At 41.5% G+C, this 13870-nt stretch overlaps 2 protein-coding genes across 2 annotated transcripts in view; both read right to left on the bottom strand. All coding sequences in view use genetic code 11, as the record gives it.

Annotated features, from left to right (window-relative positions):
* EGR_07209 (hypothetical protein) overlaps positions 1-196 on the bottom strand; it is a gene marked incomplete at both ends in the record, with an annotated part of 7463 nt that extends 7267 nt beyond the window's left edge. The window contains one exon of the mRNA XM_024496458.1: positions 96-196. Within this exon, the coding sequence (XP_024349135.1) occupies positions 96-196 (101 nt within the window). The remainder of the gene's footprint in view (positions 1-95) is intronic.
* Positions 197-7807: 7611 nt separating this feature from the next.
* Positions 7808-10430, bottom strand: EGR_07208 (hypothetical protein; the record flags this gene model as incomplete). Its single annotated transcript, XM_024496457.1, has 4 exons — positions 7808-8316; positions 8446-8575; positions 10027-10085; positions 10211-10430. 4 exons carry the CDS (start codon positions 10428-10430, stop codon positions 7808-7810), a joined length of 918 nt encoding a protein of 305 aa, XP_024349134.1.
* Positions 10431-13870: the final 3440 nt, after the last annotated feature.

The raw sequence follows: 13870 nt of genomic DNA, 5'->3' as shown, positions 1-13870 counted from the left end.
CAGTTAGCAGCGTTAGAACGCCTGCGACCCCAAACGTACTCCTCCGAAGCAAAACGGGCTATTTCTACCATCAACTGCTTAGGCAAACATTTCACTGAAAAAAGTAAATGTAAACTATCAGAGACGGCAGTTCTTTTTTAAATGATCCATTCAAATTTAATTCATGGAATGAATTAATTGCACCGAAGCTGCTCATCCCCTCCTTGTGGTGGTAAATCATGGAATGCTCCTCGCGCCTGTCTACCTGCCGGTTTCATTGCGCCGAAACTAGTGTTGGCTTTGACTGCTCTTTCAAAAGGCGACATTATGAGGCAGAGAGTTGTAAGCGAGACGCAAAAAAGCCATCGAAGGTAACGAGGCATTATCCATAGGATAATGTATATTTTTTCGGTCTCTCATTCCTATCGCAAATATTAAAGCCACTCGGATTTCATTATTAAGCTTACTCATTCACAACAATGGCCACTGCCATTCTCAAGAGGCGAAATAAATGATTGGATGGATGATATTTAGGGGAAAAACGGTATTTGCGACTTACAAATACTTCAGCTCCTTTGGATTGGCGTCAGCAGTGCAGTAAAAGCGCACGGTTTCATTCTCCCTGAAATATCCGCCAAGTGCTCCATCATTCGAAACGTTTTTTGTAATGCTCATATTCTTTATGTCTAGCCGAGAAAAAAAGAGGAACATGAGGACTCTCTCTTCTAAGTGGCAGAGAAATGCAACTTCAATATGGCTTTCAACGTCAATTACCCTCTCATGCCAATGCAGAAAAGACATTTATTTGTTATTTGTCTTTTACATTTTACTATTTTTTTTTAAAAAACCTTTTTGTGGGAGTTGAAAGATCGAGAGGAATGTCCGCTGCATTGCCTCCGCAGGTAAATTCGGTCTTTCGTCCACTAATGCTCCACGGGAACGGAAATGAACTCTAGGGAAGTGACTTTCAAATTCCCAATTCGACATAGTGAGGAGACAAATGTTTCACATTTCCTTCTTATTTATTGTATAAAACTGATTAAACCTTACTGGTTTATCCATCCACCGGCTATAAAGTGACCTTGAGCTAGGGATGTTTTACGACTCCGGCAAATAGCATCGTGGGGCTTCAGGCATCACCCAGTGGGGACTAGAGTTGTTTATTTTGGGCTTGTTAAGTGTGTAACTCCATTAAAGTTACTATCAAAGCCTCGAGTAATATAAAGGCCTAATTACTTGCTTTGTTATGTCGACAAACAAAAAAGGGAATGAGAATAGTTAATAAGGATAACATATACCCGTGTAAGTTGAAGGATCCATAACACGGGAGCCCTGAATAAACTATCAGTCAGTCAACAAAATACTAATTTTTTTATCCTTTTGTTTAATCTAGAGTCATTTTTCTCTTGTGAATGCACTAGTACCCTTGCATAATTTGACAGAGAGCTCGATCTTTCCGTCTTTAAGTTTGTGTACTTCGTAGTGCCCTTTAAAGTGTCAAGGACGCGGCTTTAGCAGTAGCGTCCTTGACCAAGACACAAAGAAGTAAGGAATTTAGGTTGGCTTGTTAAAATGGTAGGATAAGGAGGTATGGAATGCGACATAAAGTTTGCAAAGCCGCACAAAGACTGGGCCATCAAAACCGTCATTGCGTAGAGTAGCTCTTAGTGGAGGGACACCACAAAGGAAAGATTGAAGTGGTCCTTATGGAAGCCATTTGACGCTAATGCCTGCAACCTACCCTAAACCCTCGAGATGGTCATAATGATGAAACGGTTGAATGGAAATTGGACAAAGATTTCGCCTAAAGTAAGCCGCTCTTAATTTTTAGGCCAGTTGGGGAACGGATACCACCTTCGAGGATGGCATAGCAACAACACGTATGATATGTTGACCCATCAGAATCTACAGGAAGGCACCTATTAATGGATTTGAATGTTTGTCGCCTTAAGCTTTAGCAGCCCCTTTCAAACGGTTCCCACACACCTGACTACCTTGCTTTGGTTAAGCTTTGTGGCTAACAGCGCGGAGCAGAGTAAGAGGGAGGTAAGATGAGGCCACACATTCAGTCTCTCAATCCTTCTGTGGACTCACAATGAGGCTATTTGGTTCTAAAGACACCCATTTAACACCTCAGACATTTTGCTCGGCTGAAGTGTGGGGCGTTTCCGGCCATTAGGCCCTTTTTTAGAAAAGAATATCCCCCAATCCTCTCTCCAACTTGCTGCTTGGAGTATCAAGTTGTTCATATTGAATCACTAAAGAGAGGACATTACTCTCCTTGCGCCCTAAAACAGAAAATCTGTCAACGTTTGCAAAATCACCGGCCAACGCCCCAAAATGCGGCTTTTCCATCATTTGGTAAGGAGGAAAAGTGGAAAGGAAAGACATTTTCTTTGCTCCCTACTCCTACTATCTTCATATTTGGCCCATTGCACTGCACCTACTAAGACAGGACGCAAGGCAGTTGTTTGTAAAAGAATTTTAACAACTTTAGGACATGCCAAGTTACTGATTTTAATTCCATGCTGGATGCACTATCTGGCTGTTTCATTCAGCCTTAGTGCAGCACATGAAAATGGGAGAAAATACTGCAACTTTCTTCCCATTTTATTTGATTAAGGGTTTTGAATGTCTAAACATTGTCTTTTACCCTCTAAACTTACTAACCAAATTAGACTGAACACACAAAATTGCTTAAAAATAAGAAAAAAGTAGTCTGAAGAAGGCGAAGAACACAAATGCGTGCTTAAATTTCTCCCTTAGATCAGATAAAACCTCCTAAATTAGTAACCTTTCAATATTTCCTAAAGAATTTAAACAAGGCAGTAAAGGCAATTTTTAATCTTGGGTATAAATAGATTATTCTGGTGAAAAAAAAATAAAGCAAAACTTGTGGAACGGATAGATGTCCGTTAGGGTTCATAATTTCCTAACTTCAGCGATCACTAAGAACACTGTCGGCATAGTTGTATCGCCAAACAACCCTTGATGACAAGGGAGAAAGTTTGTTATTCACTTTCTTTTGATATTTCCCCGTATATTTACCTACTTTACTGGGTATACCCCATAAAAATCAATTTGCGGGGATAAATTTGACTTGTGCTACTTAAGGCCTATTTAAGTAGTAATAGACTTACATAAAACCTGAAGAGTGGTGGAAACTTTTGGCATAATGGACTGTTCAAAAGCAGCGGCGTTTTGAACTAGACACTCCAACCTCCTGCCAGACAGGGACTGATCCATTCGCAGGACTATTGTGCTCGACCCTACTCGTCTGAAAATGAAAAAAGAACAAACGGTGTCAATTTCGCTAAAAAGGCTCCCCTTAAAGCGTGTCTTACGACCTCAGCTGGTCAATCGGATATCAGTAGGCCTAATTTCCATAAATTCAGCCTGGAGAAGGAAAGTCTATAGTTGTGGAGTTAGTGTCTGTCCTCAATGCTTTCATTCCAGTCACGCTAGTGCTACCTGTAAAATTTCCTCGATCTTTCAATTGAATCTGGCTTGTGATGCAAAGACAGACCACGACTGTTCCTACGGATCGGAGGCTCCCTCCTGCAAGTGTATGTAGTCTTAACTATTGAGGCACTCTTTGTCCCTTTTTCTCTGGATCAGTTTAGGGAAAGTTGTGGAAGACAACTAGCCTCTGAGGCTGGAATTTCAAAGTAATCTATAATCACAAAATGTTTTAATCTACAGGCCTAAATGCAAGGCACTATAATTTTGGCAATAAATCCTTAATCAAAGCATTGCCTGTCTCTATTAATAATACGCAAAGTCCAAATTTTATATGAACAAATCTTTGTCGTCACAAGTTAAACAATCCGTAGAAGTTTCTTCGTGGATTTCTTAAGGGCAAAGAAACGAATTGTTGCACTCTGGTTATGAAGATTTTTACACTTTACGGCATAAAATTAGTGCTGTAAGTCAAGTGAATCAACCTTCAGTCAAGTGTCGCAGCTGACTAAGGACTGGAGGCTTAAGGATAGCAAAGGCTATTCAAAGTGGCACCGAGGCACCGCTCATCGCAGTCTGACATCCTCAGTCCCGTTTCATAATAAATTTACTTATGAGAAAAGTGGACAATCAAAGAGAAAGAAGTATTCATTTTTCGGCCGAAAATCGGAGGACATCACTCCGCTGCTACATTTCCACATACAGAAGTTTAATTCCTTTTATAATTCTTAAAGACATCTACTTCTCTGTTTTTATAGACAAAAAATGAATTAGGGAAACAAGTGGGGGTAAAATTTATGGATAAGGTTTAAAGGCGCCAGTCATAAACTCCCCTCATGCCATTGGCCGCATTCTCGCGCCCTACTTAAGTGTCCAACTTGGCCGAACAAGAGTTGTGAAAAAAGTCTCGTCTTAATTATGCGACTTGCTGTATTTTTGGAGAAGCAGTTTATGTTCTCACTGAAAATTTTATGTTGCCTTGTAAAATCTCGGAAGAATATCAAAATAGAGGAACTAAATGGTCCTTCTCATTTTACCGCATAGCTACAACACCTCAGCCCTCGGCCAGTGGATAAGTTTATTATCCTTGTCACTTATGAGGATAAGTGCGATTTTGTGGAGGGCATAGCTATCTCCAGAAGTCCTTTTTCCTACGGAAGTATCGAGGAAATGATGGAAATGGTCTTTGTACCAATGAGGTAATAATTTTCTGCATCTTCATAAATTATTTGTGATAAGAGAAGGAAAGACAGGGAAAAAACTGTCCGCCATCTCTGCACAACACATAAACCAGACATACGCACTTCGATTACATCACCTTTTGGTAGTATTTGATCAAAACTGAGGAGAGGTTACACCTCCTCACCTGTCCACCAATGCTCCGCTCCGCCCTGCTCCACTCCCCTCCCCGCCCCCTCATCACCGCCATTCATCACTATGCCGGAATGAGATCCTGGCTTTTGGACGCTCGTGTATGTACACGCATTTTAAAGAGGTGTGAGGAGGGAAAGGCTTTTTGCATAATTAAAGAACTCGTCTACAAGTGTGAATGTCGCGCTTTCCATTATGCAAATTGCACTGCCAGCTAGCCCCCCTAGCCAGCCTGTGTTGTCAGCACAGGGTGCTTCACGAGACGACGAATGTAGACGCTCTGACCCCTTGAATTACGTCTGTAAAAATAAACCCGTACCGAGTGCTTAAATCTTCTTTAGGACATTTGTGGCCTTTAGGTTTTTTGAAATCGAAATGTGACAAAAAAGGTCAGCGAATGTACATGGCCTATTGTGACGTCAAGGCAAAGTTAAATATCTTGTCAAATTTTAACGGGGCCATATAAGAACCCTTAAAAAAGGTCGTAAGTTCTTCGAAGGAGTAACGGTTTCCTCTGTTTATTCGCGTTTTATTTGATATTTATGCTAGTTGGTCACCTCATATCGGTCTGCCATTAATGTCATCCATCACGACGTCATCTGTCAAATTATCTGTCAAAAGAACTTATATTCGTTGATCACATTTAATCGCTTTCGTTTTCTCAAAAAAAATGCTAAATATGAGAGGAATAAAATGGAACAGTTCAAACTGTTTATCATTTCATTCCTATCAATGATGCTGATTAGCCTTATAAGTAGTATATTCCGAGTTTCATTCGTCCTTGTTCAGCGTCCCCGTTTCGTTGTCTCACAGGTGATAAGCCAACAAATTAACTATTTAGAAAAGTGGTTTAAAAGGATATGAGGCTCCTCTTGAAAATCTTGGTGTTACATGTACTGGCTTTTTCACCTACGAACGATTGTGACCACGCCATTGTCTTGACTCGCCATTCCGTATCGACGCATCATATTTGTCACAAGAAACACCTTTGCATGGATATGAAAAAAAGAGGCCATGATGATGCCTTATTTTTTGTGTATCCTAACAATAATGCATAATTTTGCAGAGGGTGGAAGCAGATCTCTTAGTTGATATCCACGGAAAGCCGAAAATCCTACCAAAGAGGATGGTAATACACTTAAGATTTCCTGAAGACTTGCCAAAATCCCAGAGTATGTACCGCAACTGAAATAAACAACGAGACAAACCTTCATTATCCCATGGGAACAAGCACGGCTGTCAAACCTCAGGCGGAAGAGATACCACATCAAATACAGTCAGACTGGCGTCTCTTAAGAAGGAGATTTAATGCAGCTACAAAAGCCGGCCCCTAGCCACCTTCTGAAATACATTGCAAGTTTCATCATCCGTGAAACAAAGATGCATTCCGAGGGATGAAAATTGTGGTACCACCAAACTATCACGTCAGCAACACACAACTCCGTATTCAACTAATCACGGGTCATTATAACAGAATATGGCCGGTTGGAGAAGGCGATGAAGTCCACGTACTAATGAAAGCAAGGAGAAATCAGAAAGCGGTATAGGCGGGGACTGCTCATAGGGATACCACGGGAACGGTGCCCGGAAAGACGAGAGGCGGCGAGGGGACGCAAATCTCGCTGCGGAATGGACGTCATTCACCCTCGGGGAAGAAGGGTACTGTAGACAAACACTACCCTGATCTCCGTACCCCGTTTAGAATGCTACCAATACCACATAATAAAATCTCCATCCAGTTGGTCTACTCGATGCAGGGAAATAAAGATCGAGGGGAAGAGATGAACACAGCAACCATAACACTGGAAATGCAACAAAATTTAGGCTCTTCTTTTTGTCTAGCAATCTTCCTTCTAACAGCAGCAGCAATAGGCTTAACTTACAGTTTGTCTTCAAGAAAAGAAACATTTCCAAGCAAGTAGCCAAGAGTGATAAGCAAATAAAATGTATTTTCCTTCTTTGTCTTCTCCGCGCCCTTCCCAGAGAAGGATGGGCGTTAAATATACATTTTTTTGGAATTTTAATCTATTGTTTTTTAATAACTTGGTAGAGATTCTCCCTTCTTCTGTTCTCCTCTTTCTTTCTCAGCCTCTCCCTCCCACTTTCTTATTCATCTCACGATATTTTAATGCTTCCTACTCCAGCATATTTACTGCCTCCACCCCGTAAAAGTGGAGAAGGTTATTTCTGCCTGGGCAAAATAAATCCTGTCTGGAGGTAAAAGTAAACTTCGTGTTTAAGAAATTCCTTTACAGGTAGAAATATTTGGCAGTCGTTACTTTTTTCTTTCGTAAGCCCTAAAATTACCCGCGGTACACACGCCGAATGGCAACTGATGTGTCAGTAAAGGTGAAGATTAAATGGGGAGATGCCGAGGGGTTTTCGACAGTCCCTAAAGTATAAAGAGGTAGTATTAACCTATGTAATTCTTTTACTTAAAAAGAAACTGATTTGGTCTTTAAATTATTGTGACCTTTGACCCCTCATTGAATATCCCATGAACGCGTCCAATCAAGGAATTCGGTCAATGTCAACCAAAAGGACGCTTTTTGCCATAGCAAATGTAGTAACACAGTAATGTCCGTCTTATAAAGCAAGTTAATAAATCGACACTTTTTACACATAAAAATCTGTCATGTGTTTCTTTCATTACCATGGTCTCTACCAGCAAAATGACTTCCACCAGCCTGTGGGAGTTTTAGAGGTGAAGAATGGGGATGAGGAAAGCATGGAAAACTATGCGCCAGAACAAAACATAATTAATTTCTCCGAGGGGGATTTGACGGTAATTCTTACATTCATGCAGACCACAAATAGGTTGAATATGGGAAACGGTTTACTTGAAAAGGCATTGTTTCAGCCCTTACTTTGGGCATGGGAGACGATGCGATTCCCCAACATTCCTAATTTAGCTTTTTTTTCCAAGTACAAGGGTAATTTAACACTCCATCAAATGCAGAGAACTGCCTGAGCACAAATTTCTTGCTATCAAGCTAACTTACAATCCACTAGAAGAATCCTCAGCCTCCTTATCCTCGACTCGGAAGCCCAATCCACCTCCCTCTCTTGCGTCAAAGAAAAAACGCCATTTGGGGTACTTCCGTTCAAACTGGAGGCTTCGACTTTTCTTTGAAAAGTCCTCAAAATCGAAAATGGGTTGAAGAGACAAGTCCTTCTCTACTTCTGCTGCTGGTGATAGGATCCACATTAATTTGGAGGCTGGGAAACTGGGCGATGCCATGCATTCCATGGCAATTTGATGACCCTCCTGAGCCCAAATTTCATCTTTTTGTTGGAAAGTAGCCTCCATCGAGGTGGCCAATGCCGTGGAATGTTGAAGTCGGTGAGTGGTGGGTCGTGGAGGAGAGAGAGGCCTTTCAAAACTCTGGAATGCGTGAATATCAGCTAGTGATGGATTATCTGACTGGAGATTGATATTGCCGTTTTGGAGGTGCTTGGAAGTAGCGGGTAGGGGAATTCGTCTAAGAATAAGTCTTTCTGGGGGACCTAGAAATAATTTAAAGAGGAGTTGTAAGCAGACTCATCCACCACGTCAAAGATTGCATTAGTGGAGTGCTAGAGTGCAGTTGTCGATTAGATGGACTTTTCCGACTCTTCGCCTTGCGTGGATTAAACTAGCCTCCCGATGAAGTAGACCCTCGTTCGTGCCCATAGTCTCTCCGTCCTTCTGAATGGCCTTGTTTTCAATTTTTCTCCACTCATATGCCTTCTTGCGTCTTCGGAAGTGATTTGGGGTCTTCAACAGCTTTAAATTTCCGAACACTCATGAGAGAAGGTTGTTTTTTTGGCTTAACATATCAGGACTTTGTCTTTTTGTCCAGTGTCTGCATTTTCTGAATCTTCCAAATATATCTATACCAAATTTGGGAATTTGCTTTTAAAACTATCAAAGATGTCCACCGGTGACTTGTAATTTTATTTCCTGAAAAACCTGGGATCCATTTCTGCAACTCCTTCCTGGCCTTAGGAGACGAAATTTACAGTGGCAAAAAGTGATGTTCATATGCTACTTCAGCAGTTTGCATTATTATCTCCAGAGGCTAAAGGGAATGTTGCTTTCAAGTGATGACTTGTGAAAAAAACAGTCCTAAGTATCACTATTCCCTTCGTTTCAAAACTTCTACTTATAAGTGTGTAAAAGTAGTATCCTCTACCAAGTCGCGTCCCATCTTTTAAATAGATTTGAACTTTAGCTTAACCCATGTCATTTCTCTTTACCAAATGGAAAATGTGTTTCTCGTGTAATATTCCAGCTCAACGAAAAGGTGATGGCAGGCTCCTAGGGGGAATACCAATGGGAGAGTAAGAAGGGCGAATATGAGACCGTCTTCTGGGGCACAAATCTTCTCTTGGATAAGCTTTATGACAGTATAATATATAGGGAAATCAGTGAATGGATGGCTGGATACGAGATGATTACTAGATGGATGGATGTAGAGATGTATAGGGGCTGGATGGTACGGAGTGGATACGGATGAATGGATGAATACGTGAAACTGGGTGGACGAGGTTACAGGATGGATACGAATTGGATGGGTGGGATAAAGGATACAAGATGGACGTGTATATATGGGGTGGATGAACTGTCGGATACAAGATGGCTAGATGAAAGGATAGATAAATGGATGAACGGATGGCTGTGGTATAGATGGACGGACAGATGGGACAAGTGGATGGACGGGTGAGTGAATGTATACATAATGGATCTTGTATAGGCAAGACTTTAGTTTTAAAAATCCTACCTATTCGGGACAAAGTTTTCCTTATACAAGTTTTTGTTGCATTATACGGGGTGCTATTTTTTCTAAAACATGCGCATTTCACGGTGGATTATTACGTCTGCAGTGTACCACACACCTTCAAAGAAATAGTCTTGGAACAAAAGGTTGCACGGCTAATAAGCGGTACGGTGCATGACTAGTGGATTGTTCGACAGCGAAAAGGCTGTGTTGCATCCAAAGTCAGATTCTCTTAATTTATTTTAGGAACCTCCACGTCTCTCTTTTAATCCACTTGATGCTGATGTGAACAAACAGCTTCGTCAACGCCCCTATTTGATGTTGCCAAACGTTGCGTGTTATTCTCGGAACATCGTGACAACTGTGACAAGTACTTTATTATCAAGAGAAGAAGGTCCATTTAAAAGGCTTTTTCCTTTTGTCAAAGCAGTTTCGCCCCTCTGTTTTACTATCTTACCTTCTGGGAACGCTGTGCAGAACATATGACAAGGGCTTTCCACATCTTAGACCCCATTCCTAGGGTAGACAAACCAAAACCACTGACAAGTCAACTGCGAAAAGTAGTAGAGAGAACATTATGGACTACAGAGCCGATAGCTTAACGCAAATCTCGATGGAAAAAGGTAGTCCAAATGACTTACTATAAATAGTAAGGAAAACAGTGGAACTGGTGAGAGTCTTCACTCGGGGTGGTTGAAGTAGTCGAAAGGTTTGAATTGTCACTTGGCAACTGAAGGAGGTTTGGTCAGAATTGCGGACTTTGTACACAAACAGATCAAATACGCCTGAAAGAAGTAAAGGAATCCTATCATCATCAGTAGCAGCATCTCGCCGTGAAGTAAGGCCACTACATGTTGACATTTTGGCCTGTCAGTGGGTCTCCTTCGCACGATAGCGAGAGAATTTGACAAATTTTCACAGCACCAGAACCCTTTTTTGTGTTGTAGTTGCAAAGTTAATTCTAAGCATTCCAGGCTGCGCACACATATTTTTGACATAGAGTTTGAATTTAAACATCAACCTACAGAATAACTGTGCTGATAGCTCCTTATTTAGAGTGGCGGTAAGAAACAATGACTATTTGTTTGAGATTGTTGACCATATGAATGAGGGGAAATGTTGTGTGGGCGAAATTTGGGAGCTGTGCACATCTAATACTGGTACCACCCCAAGTAGGGACACTAGTCAATAGCACCACTGGAATCCTCTTTCCCAGAAGTTAATTCAACCCGCCTAAATTTGTCAGCATAGGAGATAGAGATAAGAAGGGACTTTTTTGAAGGAGGATATAAACACTGCCACGGGTAGTGACACATGGCTATCAGAAATTCCCCTAATAGGATTGAGATAATTTGGATAAAGTGTTCGGTGAAGGGGCGAAGTTTTCAAACCTGACAACTAAGCAGGAAGGGTAATGGCCACTGGCTCTTCCGCTTGACTGAAGATTGAGTCCCTGAACACTCCATCACCTTTTTGGCAAGAGATGACACCAGGTTTAAGTTCTATTGAGGTCATGTCGGCTCTCGAGGTCATGTCAATGTCACCTCCCCTCTGATCAAGTAAAGTTACCAAATTAGAACTACCCCTTTGACTTTTAAACTATTCATGAAAAATCCACTTTTTATAATCTGGTCTATCTGCCCATAATCGCAGAACCGTGGACTATCACATTTTTTGGTGCTTCCTCACTTTATTCTTGTAAAAGGCATACCCTTCCGCTTCGGCGACATCGGATTGGTGGGGACACGCTTCACCAAATTCACCACATACAGGTCTCATCTCTCAAGTAGAAAGTATTAGCCCTCCATGGTATGAAAGAGTCATATTTCCCTCCAGAAGTGGGAATTATTGGTGACGATCGGCCTCAACTTGATCCCGTTTCCACCTTTTTCCCCTCTTCGTATGAATAGTATATCACAGTTCCCTGCAAAGTAGGTGAGGTGGGTGAAAATAATCACAAAATGAGAAGATTTGAGATTACTGCCAAAACTTTAACTTTTTTCCCATTTTGTAACAGAACTGGAAAAAAAGTGAGAACTGCGCATTGGATAGTCGACTCCCCTAATATTCCCGATCACGCAACAAATTCCCGTGCAACGGTTTTATCACCGATTTGGGTCTCTTCCTCTCTTTTGGTTGCCAAAAAAAGCCCCTCACAACTTAATTCACTTTTTGTGCCAGAAAAGGGATGTCTCGGTTGTCAAGTCTCTCTACCAAACCAGACAGATGACTGGAGGAATGTTAGAGGCTGCCGTGTTGATCAAGATCAAATCAGCGTCAAATTCTCTCAAGTTACTTGTTTTAAGACCACATTCCAGAGCATATTTTGGTTCCTGTGATAGTCAATAATTCACACCCTTGAACTTTTCTCCCGTCAGCGGGTCAAATTTGTCAAGGTGACACACAGTGCGGCTTACTGACCTGCCTGGGAGCAGGAACGACAAGCTCGATGCTGTTGTCAGATCTGGTTATCATAACCTCACAGAAGGATGACATTTGACATGCATAGCTAAAATTAGTGTGGACTCTCAACAGAGGGGTTGTCCAAGTCACGTCCGCGTCGACTTTTGCAGTGCTGCACGATTAGCACTAAACTGACTTTTTCGGAGCTGTTTTGTGTTAGATTTGTCTTTAGACGATCCTCTATAAACAAGAGCAGCTTCCTCATGCTCTCAGTAGATGAATGAGGGCCAGATAGGCGAGCGAGTGAAGCTGGAGTGGAATTGCGGACACGAATATCAAAAGGGAGAATGTACTTTTAAGAAAGTTGTTTTATGAATGCCTTTTAGGATTCAACAGACCCACGGAAATCTATCATAGACGCTTAGGTTCGTTATCTCCTCATAACTATTACTTGTAGTGTTGGCAGGAATAGAAGAGTGGATGTAGGGAGCGCTAAAGCATCTGGACCAGATCAGTACCGGTTCTTGCTTTCTGTCTATCCACGTGAACTCTTCAGTCAATCACCATCTTCATCTCGTGGTGTCATTTTTGCGCCCTTTTCGCTGACAGCTTACCTGATGCATACAAGTTGGATCACCTTTTTGCCTGCTATTGCGTTGTTAAAACCTTCAACTTGTCGACAATGCCAAAATCCATGATTTTATAAATTTTCTACAGCGATTTTAACCATTGTGAAGTCGTTGATAGACTCAACCTGCCGGGCGGCTCCTATTTTCTCCTGTCAGTCGAAAATTTATAGGTAGTGATCAAGGAGAAAAGGGGCTTTCTTCTTTGACAACCACAACGGAAATTACCCACAATTAAAGCCCTTTTAGAAGTGAAGTGACTGAAAAGTGTGTGTAGGAAGGAGGGAACTGATTAATTATGTAAATGAGGATAGTTAAATGTCATGAACTGTGAGAAAGACATAAAAGCTGGCAGCCGGAAAAAACCATTCAGGTCTTTTGTTTTTGGCTCTAGAAGTGGGGTTTTTTCATTGAAGATGTTCGGCCGCCCAGAGACGAGAGAAAGAGTAGTGTCAACCTCATTACGACTTCAGAAGCAACTTGTAGCTACCATCATTGCTAAAAGGTGATTGACGTCTCGGAGAGAAGTTAAGTAAACAAAAATAGTTAAAAGATGACTACGTAGATTAGCTTATTCCCTTTTCACTTGTTTGAATGTGCCTTTTAGGGGGGAAGCGGTTAGTGCAAACAAACCTCGTGACTGAGCGGGGGCCATTATCCCCAGAGAAGGAAATGACCTCCGAGCCCATAGAACCTCAGTTTTCTTCCACACTTCTATAACTCGTAACCAGTAAAGCATGTCCTCCGTTAACCAATCTCCTTATTCCAAGGGTATGATGACAGAGGTGAAAAAGGGAAAGGCACTGAACCTTGTGGTTTGTTCCACTTGCCATTATTCTACCTTAGCCAGTCTTTAAAAATACTACAAAATGCCAACTGAAACTGCTCCAGGATATAAACTACTAAAGATTAGTGAAAAAATAGTTTTTGATCATTACGCGGACAGGGAAGCATTATCACGCACCTCAACTCGAGTAAATTGGAACGCTTTCAATCTTGAGGAAAATTTAAATTGCTTAGAACTACGAAAAGTTGGGCCTATTTTATTATCTGCAGGTCACTTGTGATGTTGTTTTTCCGAAAGACGTGACGCAGTACAATGTAATTCGAATAGACTTTTTGTGTTGAGCCGACAGATCGGAGAAACCTCGTGCTTGATCGGACGTCATCGGTCCCCGTGGGGGCGCGGGAAGCGAAGGTAAACTTCGATTCCGCCATAAAAACTAGATTATTCTTAAAATCTAACATCATTTAATCAGTCCACCAAGACCA

This window comes from Echinococcus granulosus, assembly GCF_000524195.1.
Source record: "Echinococcus granulosus chromosome Unknown EG_S00072, whole genome shotgun sequence".
Classification (NCBI taxonomy): Eukaryota; Metazoa; Platyhelminthes; class Cestoda; order Cyclophyllidea; family Taeniidae; genus Echinococcus; species Echinococcus granulosus.
This window is presented reverse-complemented; position numbering and strand designations above follow the sequence as displayed.